The following is a 17,964-nucleotide window of genomic DNA, read 5'->3' as shown; positions in this document are numbered from 1 at the left end:
TCATGTATTGAAACAATACTGAGCAAAAGTATAAGGCTACTATCAAGTTATTGTTTAAGCAAAGTTATGTCGACTATATACTGTATGTATTTCTAAGTCTCTGTGTAAAGATAAAAACAAAACATACAGGAAATATTGCATTAAAAGAAATAATTCAGAACAAAAATAGGAATATTACAGATGTTGTATTGGATAATCTGCATACAGAACAAATAAAAGGTGCTCAAGTCCAAAGAACTGTGGAGGAACCCCAAGATTACTGAGAACACAAGAGAGTTTAACATGCACTAAGTGAAAAGAGAGATCACATTAATTAGAGACTTTTGCCTGAAGAAGCTATACAGGTTTTTTTTTTTTTTTTTTTTTTTTTTTTTTTTACAGAGCATGTATTTCTTGTGTCTTCATAAAGAGTGAACTAACATTTGGAGAGAACTAAATATCAAAGGTTTCACTTTTAAGATTGAGGTGGAGCAACCTAAATGTTTTACCTGTGAGAGAAACTTTTCAACACCTCCAGAGAAAAAAAAAGATAGAATACTACCAGTAGAAAGAAACACTGGCTCTGGTAGAAAGCTTTAAAGAAAGGGGGTAATGTTTGTACTGTGAAAAAGTGGAAATGTATGAAGACTAAATTAGATTCTTTGCAGTATTTTAACAATACTCAGTTCAAAGTCAGTTTAATTCAATTTTATTTATAAAGCTAAGTATCACAAACTAGGCTACATTCAGACTGCAGGCAAATGTAGCCCAAATCTGATTTTTCTGCCCATATGTGATCTGTATCTGATTTTTTAAAGACAGTTTGAACAGCACAAATCCAATTTTTTCAAATCTGACCCAGGCCACTTTCACATGTGGTCCTAAATCCAATATGTATCTGATATTTTGCAATGCGACTTCAGTCTGAACAGCCAGCTCACATTTATCCGACCTTTATGTCATTGAAATGTGACACTGAATTACGCAGAGACAAGATGCCTCCATATTTACTTCTGTAAACACAGCGCATGCCTTAATGGTCACATATTACATCAGGACCTCTTTTGCGCATGTGGGTCACTTCAGGTCACATTCAGTTCATACTCAAAACTGATAGGATGTGTATCATGTGTAGTATGAACGGGCATACAAAAAAATCCTATTTCACCAAAAAATCTGAATTGTACATGAAGACCTGCTGTCTGAATGTAGTGTTAGAGATTTGCCTCAAAGGGCTTTAGGATATGAACAATATACAACCTCTATTCTTAGACCCTAGGTATGAATTGGGAAAAACTACCCCATAAAAAAACCCTTTAACTGGGGAAAAAAAGGTGGAAACATCCTCCACGACAGACAGACAGCGCAATAAGTGTTGTGTATGTATGTGTATAGATATTTGTAAAACAATGAATACAGAGGATTTATGAATGTTAAGTACAACAGGAATCTATTACATATATGTGCAGTGACATGCAGCTTTTGGGCAGGAACTGGTGCAAAAGAGAGAGGATGAAACACACACACACAAACAACACAAGACCAAGAAACAAAGTGACAAAGTCACATAATAAGAACAAAGGCCATCAGAACACCTAATCCCTGCACAAACTAAGAGGAAACCCTGTGCTCATTACAGCCCTGAGAAAAAAAAAAAAAAAAAACAAAGCTGAAAGTGGTTCAAGACTTGTGCGCTGTACTCCATGTCTACCATTTATTCACCAGTCTATCTTTGGTCTGCTTACATTGTATCTTAGACAGTTCCAGTGTGTTTTCCCAAGATTTCTTCCCATACGGATCTCATTAGACACTGTAGGAGTGATTTCAAATTACTTGGAGTAAATCACATGGCTGTAAATGTTTTCCTGGGTTTACTCAGACTGGGGATATCTGGTTAGTATTTACTGGTTATATTTGATGGTTGGTGTGCTGTTGCCTGTCTTTCCTGAGTAAGAAGGTAAAAACCTACATGATCAGGTTGTTGTAGAGAACTACTTCCTGATCTTTCTTTTTATCAAGTGCATTTATCCTTAAAAATTAATGTTTATGTTGAATGCTCATGCTATATACCTTTTTTTTTTCCTTTTGTCTTGAGACTGTTTTCATTTCCACAGTGGGTATTTGGTCATACTGTTGCACTGTATTTATGTAATTTTTCTCAACTTAACTGCACTTCATAATTTCACTATCATTATCATTATTAACAGTATGAAGGCTTTAGGTTTTCTTTTTTGTATCCTGAGTCAAAGCAGCTAACTCAGACGGAGCAGCTGACTGATTAATCATGCTAATGTTAAAACCCAAGCGTACAACCCAACTGGACTTTGAAACCTGAAGCCATTAAATGTAATCAGCCAAGGATCCAAAGTCTTCATATCCTCATACAACAAAAACCTCCAAACTGCAAAAAACCTTTAGTACAAAAGTAACTTTGGATGCATGGTATTTCATTTTTTGAACATGCTTGGTTGACAGTATTAACCATGTATTAACACTGTGTTGATTCAAAAATATCTTCCCAATTTTATTTTCATTTCTTTAACCCTTAAAACCTTAAACATCCTGACAGAGGAAAGTGGACTTAACATTGAGATAACTCGAAGTAGGATGAGAAACTTCTTTAACTGGACAAAAGAAGCAGTTCCCAAAAGCCACCAGTAGAGGGAGCTAAAAGCCCATTTTTGATGAGAGTTTCACATGGTAATGCCTGTGACAACATAACTGTTTTCCTCAAATTAGCCTTTTTTTTTTTTAAATCACCTTTCTTTTTTCTTTTAAACTCAGACTTTAATGGACTACACAAACTAACTCTGCAATTCTATAGTTTACCTCAGTTATATTCACTGACTGCGCTGTACTCAGGAGCACAAAGGTTTTTCAATCTGCTTCTATTGGCTCTCTTGGCATCAGCAGTCGCTGCTGCATCCTGGGCCCCAGCTGTTGCTGTGTCACATCTTGTTTACACCAGGGGCCAAGGCTATGTTTGACCTAGTTGCTGAAAAGCCCGAGAGGCAAAGTCATAAGCACACAAAGATACAGGAAAGGGGAAAAAAAAAAGACATTTTATCATTCATTAAGAACTGATATTATTTGGTCTGCTGCATAAAAAGGAGGTATTAAACAAACAATAAACAAACATCACGAAGTATTCCATTAACAACTGACACTCTGAAATAGTGAAATAGTGAGGCCACAGCTTGTCGTGTTCAAATGAGGATGGTTTATTTAGTGTAATACGGCAATATTGACATTTTACTTTAGATCAGTCATAATTGTCACATTTACCCTAACATGGCCATGCTCCAGATTTGAGTCATCATCCGCTTCTTACATTTATGTAGATGAAATAACATCTGACGGTGGAGCTAAAACTCAATATTGTATATTATTCAACTAAGTCAATTTGCGAAAGAACTTAAAATACAGGCTATTTTAAAGTTTGTAATCTCATAACAGTGTGAAATTTAACCTCATATGAAGCAAAGATGACAGTAATATTTGCAAAGTATCAGTTTACCTTGGCCAGAAACAGCAAACACATTGGGAGTTAATCATTTAAATACATGGAAACGGTTTTTCTAACTATAACCTGTAAATGTGTTGAATAAAAGGCATGTCATGATGTGATTTTTTTGGGGGGGGAAAGTGAATGGGCATGACCTCTTATTTGCAATGATATTATTTAAACTTGCTTTTACTGGCATCCATTGAACAGATCAGTCTGTTGGTACAAATCTATGTTTCCTGATGTGAGGAAGTGTCCATTCATTTAGACAGAGGTGTGTAGTGGAGTCCAGACAAAGACCTGTTTGTTCTCTCAGCTGTCCCATCTCCAGCGTCCAGCAGGACATAAGGCAGCAACTGTCATTGGTTGCTTGAGTCTTGTGTCTCATTCTGTGGTAAACTGAGCAGCTCCTGGATCCTCTGTATGTCTTTTTTGGTTTCCTCTGGCTGAGTGCTGATGTTCAGATCTCCAATCAAATCGTCTGTTAGCTTCAGACGGGCCGCCCTGATGTTTTACAGAAAGCACATGGTTATCTGTTTGCTTTAATCAAATGTTAGTGGTTAAAAGCGGTGACAGAAAGTGACCTTCTTACCATTCTGCGAGTTTGAGCTCATAGAGTTCCCTACGTTCTCTTCGCCTCCTCTCCCGAATCGTTTCTCCTGCCAGGGACTGCATACTGATGATCAAAGTACCTACAGGAAGCCTGAGCAATAAACATCAACACAAGTAGTTTAATCAAACTGCTTAGAGACTATAGCACTATTAGCACAGGACTAGTGCTACCTGTAGACCTCTGGTAATATGTAAGAATCGCATCTGATCTTAATCCTCTGTGAATCTGCCATGCCGGTAACTCGTAAAGTGAAAATTACACAGCGGTTTAATACTGCCATTTCACCAAACATGTGTCCTGTGGTAATACTAGTTGCATGTAAATCGGCATCTCTGTGGTTTGGATTCATTTGCAACATTTGTTGTTCCCTGTGCACATTTCTTCAACCTATTTTCTGGTTGAGGACTATGGAACACGACTGGTAATGATAAATGAGAGTTTTAAAAGTGATTTTGTTGGAAATTCAGGAGTCTTATGTTGTGGGTATTAACTAAAAGAACACAGTTAAATCCTTCAGAAAGGTGACTCTATGGATAACATGCACAACAGTTACAGTACAGTAAAGAACATTTTTTCTATCTTTCAACAGTTGTCTGTAAATGGTGAATCTTGACATCAGAACATGGGATTAACATCAGTGAATTCCAGTAGAATACAGACTTTGCTTATTCTATATGAATGTGCAACATGTAGCACACAATGTACGTTAATGTCAAAATCACTGCAAGTCCCTATGTTATATTAGTCACGTATAAATAGGCCTTATCACAACATTGAATATCTTTATGTGAATTTACAGATGCACCAATTGCAATTTTATAGGGCCATTTCGGATTTTTGAGGAACCATAACTGACAAAATACATAAATATCCTTGTTTTCTTTAATGTGAATTTCAAATACATCTCTTATAACTGAACAATGACTACTACATAATGTTAACATCTTCTCCAAAAAACCAACATCAGGTTACAAGGCCTTTCCATTCTCACACAATATATAAAGCCTCCAGGTTCATGGACATTCTCTTCACTGTAAAACTAGAAGGAGATTGACAGGCAAAATCTCCAATTTTTTATATATCAATGGGATGTATGTACTTTCAGTGTCCATCTGCATCATGTTTTCTAAACTTTCCTGAGAGTCCCAATTAAAATAAATAAATAAAATCAACCATTGCAACCTAATTAACAAAAGGCTGTATTGGAAACAAGAAGAGTGAATTTGTGCATGGACTGAATACACTGGTCGATTTATAAACCTACCCAAATTAACTTTTTATGCTCATGTTACAACTGACAAAAAAAAAAGTGTCTTTAGACTACCTCACTATTTTTCATTTCCACTAATCAGTAAAACAATATACATATCCCCAATGCCAATTTATGGTGACCCAAGTAAAGTATTGCATCTTTCGTAACAGATGATCTACATGTTACTAACATGTAAATAATGGAGCAGTATCAGATCAGCTCATTTTACTTGGTTTGTCACTTTTAATAAATGTGTTTTGTGTGTCTTATTCATTTTAGGTGAAGAACTTCTGCATCAGCCAGTTTGTGTAGCTGTAATACTGTAACTTTGTGTATGATGTGAACCATTGGAGTTTGTATTTGACCAGATTTATGTCTGATCAAGCTGGAAGCCAGTCAATTCCAGTCACCAGCTAATTGAGGCATGTCCACTTCTATTTGCTGAAAACTGTTGCTTTACTATTACAGCTTGCAGGAGCAAAGTTATTAGAGTATACATAACATGTCAAACAATTCCACAACATTAATTTTATGAGATGCACTGTGGCCACAAGTATTGGATAATCACTGTTCAAAAGCCCTCCCAGCTGTCTTATTCCAAAGTCCCGCCTTCCTATGCAGCCCTAGTCTTCCCATCACACCTCAGCCACGTGCCCGGACCAGAGGACGATTCTGGGGCGAGATCTGGAGCATGATGTGCTTTCCGATTAGCTGCCTGCTTTCATTTCACTCCCTTCTGCCCCGACTGCACCTGGCATTGCCGGGGCTGTTTGCACACATCAAACGCTCCAGGTGGCTGGTCAGTCAGGCAGACAGTGAGAGGAAGAGGAGGAGGAGGAGGAAGAGGCTGTAACAGTATGAAGCCAACAGGAGGAAAGAGGACTAGGGCAAAGCCAACACCAAGCTGATGATCACAGAGACTATCCAAACCTGCCCCTCGAGTCTGTTACACCATCAAATACCTCACACTCCATCTCCATTATATGATCAGATTCAAATGTGTTGGCTGTGTGCACTCAGCGGAAAGTGGCCAGTGGGGAAAGTGGGACAGAGTGGGTCAAAAGGGCTGAGGAGAGACTGGAGAAATGAGATGGAGTGAAGCTTCAACTGCATAAGAGGACATGCTACATGGAGATGAGAGGCTGGAATAACAGACATGGTAGAAATGGAGAGGGACAGCTGCTGCCTTGGCCGGCCTCTTTGCTCTCCTACCAAAAACACGGCCCTCTGCGGTGCACATGAGTCCCTCTGGCACCCAGCGCAGAGTTAGGAGGTGAGGGTGGGGGGTGGGGAGGAGGTTCAGCTGGGCGACAGAGGGTTGCTGGGAGGGGGCGCAGCTGGCTGCCAGAGAGCTCGCTACTCTCAAGCATACGTGCATAAATGCGGACACACACAAGCATGAGCGAACAAGCATCAGAAATAAATGCAGGGATGTTGTGTACCTCAGTGACAAGGACTGAAATAGTTGGAAACTGGGCAGAAACTCCCAGTAAACACCAGAAAAAGTTTAACTGTGTGGGTGGTCATCAGGTGTGAACTCACAGGAGCCAGACTCACCCCAGCACTGCACCAATGACTGATCCAGCCACCAGCCCACGCAGACCCAGGTTCAGTCTGAAGAGGCCTCCCGTCACAGCTGAACCAGCACAACTTTATTATTATTACCAGTGTAATTTCACCACATAAAACAACTTTTCTGTAACTTTGGCATATTTTCTGTTTTGTAATTCTTCTGTAAGTGCCTCAATGAAACAGAGAAGTACACATGATAAAGACTATCATCATGTATGACGAAACATAGTGTATAAACATGAACATCTTTGAAACATTTAACAAGAGCAACAAAGAAAGTACAGAAGTCTGGTTTCAAAGTACCGATATGTAATCCATTTTGCCAATTTTTAATCATCTTTCTGTGTTCTTACATTCCAAATCTTTCCATTAAAAAGATGTTACATACAACAAGAATCTATGTAAGGGCCTTCTTTTTTACACATTTTTTCATCTCAAATAATATCCTTAACATATATTTACCCTTTTCCTGTGCTAGTTCCTCTCGATCAACCATGTATGATAACTTGAAATTCATGGTAATATTTTTTGATGAGTCAGATTACAGGATTTTATGAAGTTGTAACCAAAAAGGATCTGGTTCAGCTCCTGTTCACGTCTTTCAGAACACCTCATATTTTTATGAGTTGGGTGTAGCCTGACCCAATGGTAAATTTCATCTTTTAATGAAATGATATTGAGGGATTATTTGAGTGGTTGCTTTATCGAGCACCTTCTTATTCATAATCCACAGCTGCTTTATTCTCATCAGCCCGATTATACACACAACCCATAACTGTGCCATGTGTCAATTACAGTCCCTGGATAAACAAAGGTAAAGAGTCTAAATTTTAAAAAAGTGTGATTGGTTCCCATTGAAGCCCCACGTGACTCACCTCCAGCTGCAGCGTAATGACTTAGGGTGTATTTGTCTCTGTACACAGACAGCCCTGTGCTGATGGAACTTGAGTGGAAGTGGGAGGGAACAGAAACAAAGCAGAGAGAAAACCAAATTAGTTGAAGCCACCTTAACAGCAACTTGTCTTTTACATCAAATTCTACTATCTTTAACTAGTAACCACTCTTTTTGAGCTTCAAGTATTAGTAACTTAATGCTCAGATTAAAAAGCAGCAGGTCTGATTTCATCATAGTGACGTGTTCTGTATGAAAAATAGCTGAAAATTAATGTTATGATTTGGCATCTTCATTCTTTTTGCTTACTTGAACAAGGTGACAAATGCAGTCACTCTCCAGCCCCACCTCCATCCATACCTCACAAAACCCCGGATTGCAGCATTATGGGATGAACGCTGATACAAACAAACAAAAAACAAAAAAAAAAAAAAAAAAAAAAGAGGAGAAAAGTGACTTCCCATTATAACTTCACTTAAACGCTCTGCTTTACTCACTGCATTCATCCACTTACCAGTGCGTCTGCACGACTCGAGTAGATTTCGGCCTGGCTGACTTGAATATATCTCTGCCTGGCATGGCGTGCAGCTGGCAGGCCTCCATAGATGAAGCCTGCTACAGCAGCGAATATGCCACTCTTTACCACATTGGTCAACTCCTCTGCATATTTCTGTGTCACACTGGAGACACAAGAATGGGTGAAAAAAAAAAAATTAAGGATGATGGACAAATAAACATCTCTCATTTAAACAAAAAAATAAGAATCACTACATGCAACAAACATTGCATTAACAAATTAATTTTCTTCACTTTGACATGAGAATAACCATTTGATTCTAAGATAGTGAAGAATAATGTCAAAATGGTACATTGTGGAATGACTGTAATATTAATTTATAAAAATGTTATAGTCGATGCTGAACTTAATCTAGATATTCACAGAAAAGGAGTACATAGATTAGCGTTTTACCACACTTATCAAATACGGGGAGATTCCGTTTCTAAGTTTGTTTATATTTACAAAATAGGACAGATGTGGGCGTTATTATATAATTTTTTTGTTGCATTTAAAGTTCAGCAAACAGTGGATTTCACCCCTGGACCTCCCACCAAAATAATCTGAAAAATATTACTATGTATCTGCTGTCAGTAGAAATTATACAACTATTAAACTGAAGATCTAATTGAAAGTCAAAGTTCTCCCTATGCATGTGTTACGTCTCCCTTGAAAAAGAGATCCGCCATCTCAATGGGATAATTTAATTCCCTCAAAATCAGTCATTCCACTTTAGGATGTTAGGCATCAGCTACTATCAGAGCCAAATCATTCTGATACTGAAACTCAAACAACATTCTGTGTGCACTGATTAATCAGCCAAACTGGTTAGATTTAAAATGAAGTGTTTTAAGTTGTTCTTTGAAGTACAGTGAAGCTACAGACAAACACTAACTCTCTGTCAAAGAGGTCCTTGATGCGGTCCCATCCTGTGTCTGGGAATTCTGGCTTGCCCATGATGCTTGGCATGGTACTGGGAGAGCTGATGTGTGCAAGACTGGTGGAGGAGGAGGAGGAGGAGGAGGGTAAAGCTGAAGACGAGTGCATCTGTGCAGGCTGGGCAGCAGCCACATCAGCTGCGTGGACCCTGGGGAACAGAAAGCAGAAGGAAAACGGCCTAACACTCTGGAGGAAGCCCTGTAGTATGCCGGTGCTCAGCGCCCCCTCGGGGCCCGAATCTGCCTGCCGTCTCTGCAGGGCACAGCCTGTTACGGGCCGCTCGGGGTGCATCACGCTTCAGCTGGCGTTAGGCTGTGGCAGAGAAGCAGAAACACATGGCCATGGGTTGGGACGTTGCCTTATCTTAAACTCCATCCCCAACACAAATAGCCTTAAGGCGAATGAAAGCCTGGCAAGGCTACACAGGCTCTCCAACTCAGCAGCTGTTAAACTGTCAAAACACACTGGGCACACTGTCCACTCTCTGAAAGCAGATCGCTTTCATCATTTCAGACTGTATCACTGAGCCTTCACTACACCTCTAGCCCTCTGGTCCTTTGGGTGCTCCAAGGCTCATCGGGGTCAAGGGTGAAGCAATTCAGCTGAATATTTCTTGTCTGTTAGTCAGTGGGGGAAGAAGTATTTACATCCTTTAACCTGAGTGAAAATACTCCTCTACAAGTACACGTTCTGTATTCAAATATTTGATAGTTATTAGTGATAAATATAAAAATAATAGTAATTAAATATTTGATTAGTTTATAGTAATACACATGAAACACATATGCAACCTATGCCTGTGTGTATATGATCACTATTATTTCTACATTGTGTCACAGTATTGTGAGAACTACATGTTTCTAAAAAGTCAACTTTTAATGAGCTCTGCACATAAAGAAACACAACATCCTTCATCATAAGAATCTAGAGTCAACAAATTTAGAGATATGTTTATTGCTTGTAAGAAAGGGGATGAAAAAACTGCCTTAATTCTGGAAAAGATACTTTTAACCGTCTATGCTCTTACTACAGTACCTGAATAAAAGAATGAAGTGACATTCCATCACTGACTGGGGCATAACTCTCAAGTCCCAACTCAAGTGTTTAGTTTAATAAAGCCATCAGCAGAGGGAGCTAAAAGTCCATTTTTGATGACTATCTAGAGCAGTACATAGGACTTGGATTTGCTTGTCGCCACTGCATTTATGAATTATTTCACTGACTTGTAACTTTCTAAACCTGAAACAAACTAACTAAGCAATTAAGTGAATGGAAAATCTGTCGTTCACGGTGGGCCTCTTTCAAAGGCTGCATTCCATTTAGCTTCACCTGTTCACCTTGGTTTTGTACATGGTAGCACCCTGGAAGAAGTCTGTGGGACAGAGCTATTATTTATGTATTTATGATTTGCACGTGCCATCATATTTGCGGGGGAAAAGGTTTACTGTTAATATTGACCCCCCCCCCCCCAAGAGTTTTAATCATTAAGGTTGATTCATAGGCTTTAGAACAGCTTTAAACTTTTTTGTGGTTGTCAAAGTAAAAATAAATTCACTGTAAATATAAAAAAAAATAAAGTAAGCCAACTTTGGAGAGCACTTTCCTTGAAAAGTGGAGACAGAGATTTCAAAATATATTGCTAACAGTCCAAAAACTAGCCCAGTAACACAGATAGTGGTATGTTTTATAATTTATATGTGGCTTTACGCACATTACTTTACGTTAACGACAGGCAAAGGTTTAGCTGCAGACATTATCTATAAAATGAATAAATTACACCTGTTATTGGATGTTAATTGTTAGCATGCACTAGCCTGTTAGAGTTAAGCTAATGTTAAACTGTCTTACAAGCAGGCTGGGTGTGAGTTTCTACACGACGAACCTTACCTTTTTATAAAATACAGCAGGTATGGTCAACATGCATTAAAAATCGTCAGTTTACATTTCTGTTTCATCACTGCCCTTCTATTCGGTGCCTGCTTCGTGACTTTCCACTCTCCAGTCGGTGAGTCTACCTTTGACCTCAGCAGTACGCCGTCCAAACAGCGACACCTCTGGTCGGAGGACTCATCTTTGGCGGATAATATTATAAACATATGTTTATTCTAATAATCATAAAATGACTGTGAAAACGTAAGCATGTCTTATAATCCAAACTGTTTATTAAAAAAAAAAAAAAAAAAGAAATTAACGATGAAAACATGACTCAGACCAAGCACATGATCACAGCTTTTTGGTCGAATCAACACTGATGTACCATTTCTACTCCGGTAAAATAAGAAAAACCTGCCTGCTTACAGGACAATGTGAATATTACAACATATTCACTATATACATTGTACATCACCACCACCATTATTATTATTATTGCTTCCAAAATAGATTTCTCTCAAAAGGTACAATCGTGCAACAAAATGCTTCATAAACCTTTGACACCAACACTTTAAAATTTAATACAACAGTCATTCTTGATATATGCTGGCACTTAGTGCGGAAATAAGTTTTGAATGGGTCATTATTTTGTGCTTACATGTAATTAAAAAATATACATATATAGGTTATGGCTGTTGTTAGGAAATGACAAGAACACATGTACGTTGCATACAGGAGATTCTTGAATTACTTAGCTCAGAGCAGTGCAATGAAACTCAAATAGCAAAACTGCAATGAAATGACCAACTATATAAAGTAACAGCTGAGACCCAAACAGAGATGTAATCACATAGATCACATGAACTTGGTATAAAAAAAAAAAAAGGGCCATAACTCTTATTTGCATTTGGGCTGATTTTGGTTTGAAACCTTAGAGCAGGATTTGAGGGTGAGGCACAACTTAAAACCACATAATGACATTGTATGTAAATTACAGTTGTACAAATTCACATACAATTTTCCCAATACATTAACTGACTACATATCCATAACCAGCCTGTCGTGTTGTTGAAAAGGCACTGAATCGCTGCTACCTCTGTATTAACTGCTTTTGCATAAACTGAAATTTTATCAAAGCAGCACTGATCAGCAGTTTGACAGGAGGCCTGACTTTTCAACAATTCCAATACGTTCAAAAACTATTTTTAGCTTTATACACTAAAGACTAAAAAAATGAATGAAACTACAACGTGAATGATAACATATTCCCTCATTGTGTTACTCAGTGTTGGCATGTAAAGGTATGGCAGTGTCAACAAAAGTGCATGATCTTGTTTGAATTTCAAGTGAGATGTTAAAATCGAGGTTATTTGCGTTGAGCATGTGCTGGTAAATGAGACAGTACTGCAAGGACGTAGAATTTTCTTGATATAAAATTGGAAATTTGTCCTGTAATCATTCCTCCAGTAACAACACGAGACCTAAAGAGATCAATCTTTTTCTGTAATACTCATAATGCCACATTTATAGCTAGTTATTTTTAATTACCTAAAAATATAGTGTCCTTTTTTGTCGGGAAGAGGCACACTAGGCACTGTAGCACTGCTCTCCTGTTGAATAAATCACACGATGCGAGTGCAGCAATTACATTCTAATACTACGCCTGTCCTGGTACAGCACAACCGCTCATAGCTCCGTCTTTCTGTGTCTGTGGATAATCTGGTTGTAGCTGCTCCTTCGTTTGGGCTTGTAGGTGAGAAGTTGACCAAACTCAGTGAGGAGTCTCTCCCAGTAGCAGGAGATATCCTCCATTTTCAAGTGGTTGAGGATGAACTGCTTACCCCTGAAAAGAGAAAAAGGTCATTTGTAATCACAACACTTCACTGGACAGCTGCTGCAGTTGTGTTGTAACAAAACGCAATCAAAAATCTGATCTATTACCTTGCAGCGATCTCCTGCACAATGGCATCATTCTCTTTAACAAACTGAAGAAGCTCCCTGAAGAAACAGAACTTGTTAAGATGATTTCAAGAAATTTTATTGGTATGAGACATTGTAATCCGGAAGTGATACCTGACATCAGAGAGGTCTTGTTTGATGGGTATGTAGTGGACCCACGGCTTCAGCTGTGGGTAAAAAAACTCCTGCCACTCATCACCCACATGAAACACAAGGGAGCCACAGAGGAACAGATGTTTGAAGCGAAAGCTAGCTGCTACCCCCCTGAAGTTGAACAAATATCTGCAGGAGATTACGCAAAATATACTGTGTGAGATGCTGTGTTATTAAGTCAGTGGTTGATATTATCTTGAGGTGATTAAAAGGAATCAGTCTTACTTTATTCATGATAAATAATCTAACTTACTTGTATTTGCAGTGATCAACAAGTGGAATTTCTTTGGCTGGTGGTTTCCCAAGTGTATCCTAAAATACAGAGGAAAACATTGGTCAGTTCATATTAATGTTCTGATGCTGTAATTCTGACAATTCTCTGATGGTTACATCTTTGGAATCATTTTTATGTTATTTGTATGACTAACCCTTTCAGATTTCCAGGCCTGGTTCTTGGTGTATTCTGCATCCACCAGCTCTGGAGCTTCTCTGGACAAAAGGATGAGAGGGTCACGCTCTGGGCTGGTTCTGTTAGAGACATAAAGACAGAGGAGATGGGTTTAAAAATACTGCTTTTCTAATTCAACTCTGTCTTTGAATGATTCAAGAACAATTAAAAATACACCAAGGTTGAGTTTTCAATATTAACCTTTGCCTGTGGTAACAGCTTGAGTTCTAACCCATTTATTCACTTTATTTAAACTTTTTTTTATGTAATGCACCAGGGTCAAGGTTTACTTGCACAATTCGTCATATTACCTCTCTGAAAATCTCTTTCATATACAAGGTGATTTGATGTTTTAGTTGAAATCACTATGTCCAAAATAAAAAATCTAATCTGAATGAGACCTTATGAAATACAAGTTAACTAATTTGTGAAATAAATGATGAAAAATTAACTGATAAAAATGGAGGCAATGAAAATCCATGTAAACTGACAGATGGAGTGATATTTTTATCAAATGATTTGACTGATTTATCCTCCTAAGACCCAGGAAATGTCAGCAAAATACAAGCTTTTTTTGTTTTTTTATCAAATAAGTGCCTATATTGGAAACATCATGATGCAGCAGTTTGTGGTGGACAGTTTTCTTTTCTTTTCTTTTTTTTTTTTGTATAAAGTTGTGAAACTCTTGTCCACAAATGTGGACAGAAAACCCATAGCTGGGTCTTAGGAGGTTAAAGCTGATTTGATGACCATCATGATGTCCAACTGACCCATGATTCAGCATTTTCTTAGTTTTTATATTCATCAGTCATAACACTAAAATCTAAACTAATTGTCATCTTTCAGTAGCTTCAGGGTCAGATGAACAATAAAAAAGCATAAATGATGGAAATGCTTACAAATTAATAAGTGAAGTAACCAAATCTATGTGACTTGAAAAAGTGAGGTGACTGAATCAATAAACTTAATAGATATTTCATATGAATTAGTGTAGAAGCTGCCTGTCGGACAGTCATCTGCAGCACTCAACTGATACCAAGCAGGAGGTGGGGCAGGTTTTGGAGTTCACGAACAAAAGAAGATGACAAAAACATTACTTGAGGGCAGAAGGAGAAAAATTTTAAAACAATCTTTCATACAACTCATAACCAAAAGTCAGCGCTTTAGAAAATACTACAACAACAGTTCTGTAAAAAGAATTTCTGAGTGATTCAAAAAGGATACCTTTATATTCATCTATCTGATGAAGTTCTCCCAAAATGAGAAAAGGAAAATGCACTAGCATCACTCACTCCGTTTACACCATGTAAAGTCACAGAACCAACCTGGAACCTCTGAAAAATCCCTTGGACTCTTTCTTCTTCCACGGCCACTGTGCTGCAGACCTAAAAAAAACACATTATTAGCTAAAACACACAGTAAAGTCCTAGAATTTCCACTAAAACCAAAAAAGCCTTGTTTACTTTTGCAGGTCATCTATCATCAGATCCCATCTCCCTAGTCCAGTGGGGTATATTGGCCACACAGCAGGCCCACCTTCCCAGAACGTCCATGCAGGATACATGATGTCCTGATAATCCGCTGTCTGCAAAAATTAAACACAGTCTAGACTATTTAATTGCTCAAAACCACTGTGAAGGTTGTATAAAGTGTGCAGGAGTAACTTGCTGTCCTAAGTCTAACCTTACTGAAAGAGAAGACAGGTAGGGTTGGTTGCACCCAGGTGGGTACTTGAGGGTAGTCTCTGACATTTACTACCATTTCTAAGTCAGGTAGACGGTCAATCACCTCCAGGATGAAATGCTCCACCCCACTGCACCTAAAATCACATAAAACACAGTGAATGCAGCTGATATGATAGAATACTACACACAATAAAGGTACCAGGAAAGAGACCAAACTCAAAAAAACCAAACCTCAGTTCTTTTCTGCATACCTAGCAGGGAACATACAGTTGTGTTCTCTGTATAACTTATGTCCAATGATCTGGTAGTGGGTGCCCACTCCTCTTTGGACAGTAGTAGCCATGAACTCCTCAGAGATTCCTCCTTCAAAGGGCCCCAAATCTTGCTGTAGGACACTATTACAGAAATCATTAATAAAAAATACACAACTGATTTGACCAGCAGCATTGAAAATATTATATTGCAAGTAAAGGTTTTACTATCATATAGTTTCAAAATACTATCAGGAAGTGTACTTTAAGGATGGAAAGTAAAAATCATTGTGCAATTAAATGGTCCTAATATATTTTGAATTCATTTTACTGCTGCATTATTATATTTGCTGCATTTTACTACTGTAGATGTCTGATGCTGTGCTTATTTCAAAATATTTTACAAACTTATGAGTAGTTTAGCTTCATGCTTTGTTTTGTTTCTTTTTTAAATATTGCTGTTCCACAACAGTCACATATCTCTACAGTAAAACAAATTTTCAAAACTGAAAACAAAAAAAATTGTTTTCAGCTTTGTGACAATATATTTTCCAGCTAACCCAGTTTATCACAAACATTCACAATCAACAAATCTGGAGATTAATGGTTTCCAATGCACAGGAAGGGATGAAAAACCGTAACTTTAATTAACCCTTTCATGTATTAATTGTGAGAACCTTAGTCAAGATTTTTTTCTTCAGTGTTTTTATTCCTCAATACGATCCAGTTTTTGTTTTTGTTTTTTCTTCTGTGGAGTTGCAAAAATATCCATGCATTTAATTTTTGAAGTAAAGAAACATGTTTAAAACCCAATATCAGAGAGGGATATGAAAACAATGAAATAAAAACATGTTTAATGCTGCTAATCTGATGTCTTCTCACATTTTAACATATTCTAATGCTATTAATTCCTCACTTCATCGAGATAATGTGCCAAAAAAAAACCTTCTTCTCTAACAAATAACAGTTGATTTACACTCAAACATGTTAGTGCAGATCAGGTTTATCAAGAACAGCAAAGTTACAGTAATGGTATGAATGTCGGGATATGAGATGATGCACAAGTGTCCACTGTGTTGGCTGATATAGAACTAAAACAACTAAACCCATTAATATACAAGAAAACAGCTGGAGAATAACTGTCCACTGGAGTGACTTATGCATGAAAGGGTTAAAGTTCTCATAGAAATGTAATAGAGTATTCACAAAAATAATTGGATCTGAGATGAATTAGAGGGTGGAAGTGCATTAAATTAACACGCTCAGGTAAAGTAGAAGTATGTGGGTACAATATATATGACAATAAGACAAAATGACAACACACCCACCTCAGATGGCAGCTACAGTTGACAGGGTTGCAGGGAACATAAGCTTTTACACCCTCAGAAATGTTCTCTTTAATTTTCTTCCACTTCTTACCTAAAGCAACACCAACACAAAAGAGACATCATACTGAATTACTTTCAGGTCACAAAACTCATAGGTATGTTGTCTCCAATAGACTGTCTCCAATAGGGCTTTAAATAGATTTCAAAGTCCTAAATGTTGATAACTTCATCTCTACTGGCTCCACTTTGCATATCATGACTTTAGCCTTAAACATTCAAAACAGTAAGAGTTCGTTCGTTTAGTTTAGGTAATTTGTATTTACAGACACGTCCCAAATCAAACGGATTAGCCTCATGAAAATACCGAACGCAGATTTATCGGAAGGTTAATGGATTAACTTGTAACCAAGCTGCACACAACCCTTAAAGTTTGAGTCGAGTTAGCAAGCCTGTTAGCTTTAGCATGTGAGGAGATGAATGACTCGAACAAAACTCAGAGGTACAGCCAAACTAAACATCGTCCTGTTAAACTACATTCAAGAGTCTTTCTTGGGTGAAAGTATGCTACCTGTTGCTCCGACCAAACCGAAATCCCACACTTGCAGCAGTACTAAAAACCCCACCATCCACAGACACTCCATTTTTCTCCTGATCCTTCAGTTTGGTCTGGAGAAGAAACAAAGCGGTGATCTGTGATCTATTACTTCTGCCTGAACACATTACCGTAAACACCACCGGAAGACGCACAGTGGGTTTCTTTTTTTTTTTATTTTTATTTATTTATTTATTTATTTATTTATTTATTTATTTTTTATTTGAACAATTAACATTGAACAGTAAATATACATAATAGTATACAACAACAAGGGTAGAAAGTTCCATAATTCCCAAAATCTTTTACATTATATAGAGAAATGCATGTAAGTAAACACATGAGGAAAGAAAAATAAATAAATAAAT

The 17,964-nt window shown here is 37.7% G+C and overlaps 3 protein-coding genes across 5 annotated transcripts in view; all 3 read right to left on the bottom strand.

Moving 5' to 3' along the window:
* Positions 1-3,056, bottom strand: part of LOC115435455 (multidrug resistance-associated protein 4-like) — a 29,942-nt gene extending 26,886 nt beyond the window's left edge. The window contains exon 1 of the mRNA XM_030157882.1: positions 2,809-3,056. The gene's annotated coding sequence lies outside the window, so the exon portion shown is untranslated. The remainder of the gene's footprint in view (positions 1-2,808) is intronic.
* Positions 3,057-3,615: 559 nt separating this feature from the next.
* On the bottom strand, positions 3,616-11,328 carry timmdc1 (translocase of inner mitochondrial membrane domain containing 1). Of its 2 annotated transcripts, none has more exons than XM_030157936.1 (8): positions 11,157-11,328; positions 9,265-9,620; positions 8,328-8,493; positions 8,123-8,211; positions 7,797-7,864; positions 6,907-6,985; positions 4,077-4,187; positions 3,616-3,988 (listed from the first exon to the last, which is right to left on the bottom strand). In XM_030157936.1, exons 2-8 carry the CDS (start codon positions 9,597-9,599, stop codon positions 3,844-3,846), a joined length of 993 nt encoding a protein of 330 aa, XP_030013796.1. In that variant the 5' UTR covers positions 9,600-9,620; positions 11,157-11,328; the 3' UTR covers positions 3,616-3,843. The 2 variants fall into 2 exon arrangements, with proteins under 2 accessions (XP_030013796.1, XP_030013787.1); XM_030157927.1 differs by having other exon boundaries at positions 11,196-11,328.
* Positions 11,329-11,454: 126 nt separating this feature from the next.
* Positions 11,455-17,690, bottom strand: poglut1 (protein O-glucosyltransferase 1). 2 transcript variants are annotated; one of them, XM_030157914.1, is made up of 11 exons: positions 17,573-17,690; positions 17,005-17,095; positions 15,677-15,820; positions 15,424-15,559; positions 15,204-15,325; positions 15,066-15,125; positions 13,721-13,820; positions 13,546-13,604; positions 13,254-13,421; positions 13,126-13,178; positions 11,455-13,027 (listed from the first exon to the last, which is right to left on the bottom strand). In XM_030157914.1, the coding sequence occupies exons 1-11, from the start codon at positions 17,643-17,645 to the stop codon at positions 12,867-12,869; spliced, it is 1,167 nt and encodes a 388-aa protein (XP_030013774.1). In that variant the 5' UTR covers positions 17,646-17,690; the 3' UTR covers positions 11,455-12,866. The 2 variants fall into 2 exon arrangements, with proteins under 2 accessions (XP_030013774.1, XP_030013765.1); XM_030157905.1 differs by having other exon boundaries at positions 11,455-13,023; positions 13,122-13,178; positions 17,573-17,688.
* Positions 17,691-17,964: the final 274 nt, after the last annotated feature.

Source organism: Sphaeramia orbicularis, chromosome 2 (genome assembly GCF_902148855.1).
Source record: "Sphaeramia orbicularis chromosome 2, fSphaOr1.1, whole genome shotgun sequence".
In the NCBI taxonomy this organism is placed as follows: domain Eukaryota; kingdom Metazoa; phylum Chordata; class Actinopteri; order Kurtiformes; family Apogonidae; genus Sphaeramia; species Sphaeramia orbicularis.
The sequence above is the reverse complement of the archived record's forward strand: the minus strand, read 5'-3'. Positions and strand labels throughout refer to the sequence as shown.

Excerpts from the sequence above, each read along its gene's own strand:
- timmdc1 (XM_030157936.1), bottom strand. The coding sequence starts at position 9,599 with ATGCACCCCGAGCGGCCCGTAACAGGCTGTGCCCTGCAGAGACGGCAG. Across the intron at positions 8,494-9,264 it reads AAGGACCTCTTTGACAGAGA|TGTGACACAGAAATATGCAG; the intron begins GTTAGTGTTTGT and ends TTGTGTCTCCAG. Across the intron at positions 3,989-4,076 it reads GAGCTCAAACTCGCAGAATG|GGCGGCCCGTCTGAAGCTAA; the intron begins GTAAGAAGGTCA and ends GTAAAACATCAG.
- poglut1 (XM_030157914.1), bottom strand. The coding sequence starts at position 17,645 with ATGGAGTGTCTGTGGATGGTGGGGTTTTTAGTACTGCTGCAAGTGTGG. Across the intron at positions 13,605-13,720 it reads AGGCCTGGAAATCTGAAAGG|GATACACTTGGGAAACCACC; the intron begins GTTAGTCATACA and ends TCTGTATTTTAG. Across the intron at positions 13,028-13,125 it reads CATTGTGCAGGAGATCGCTG|TCAGGGGTAAGCAGTTCATC; the intron begins CAAGGTAATAGA and ends CTTTTTCTCTTT.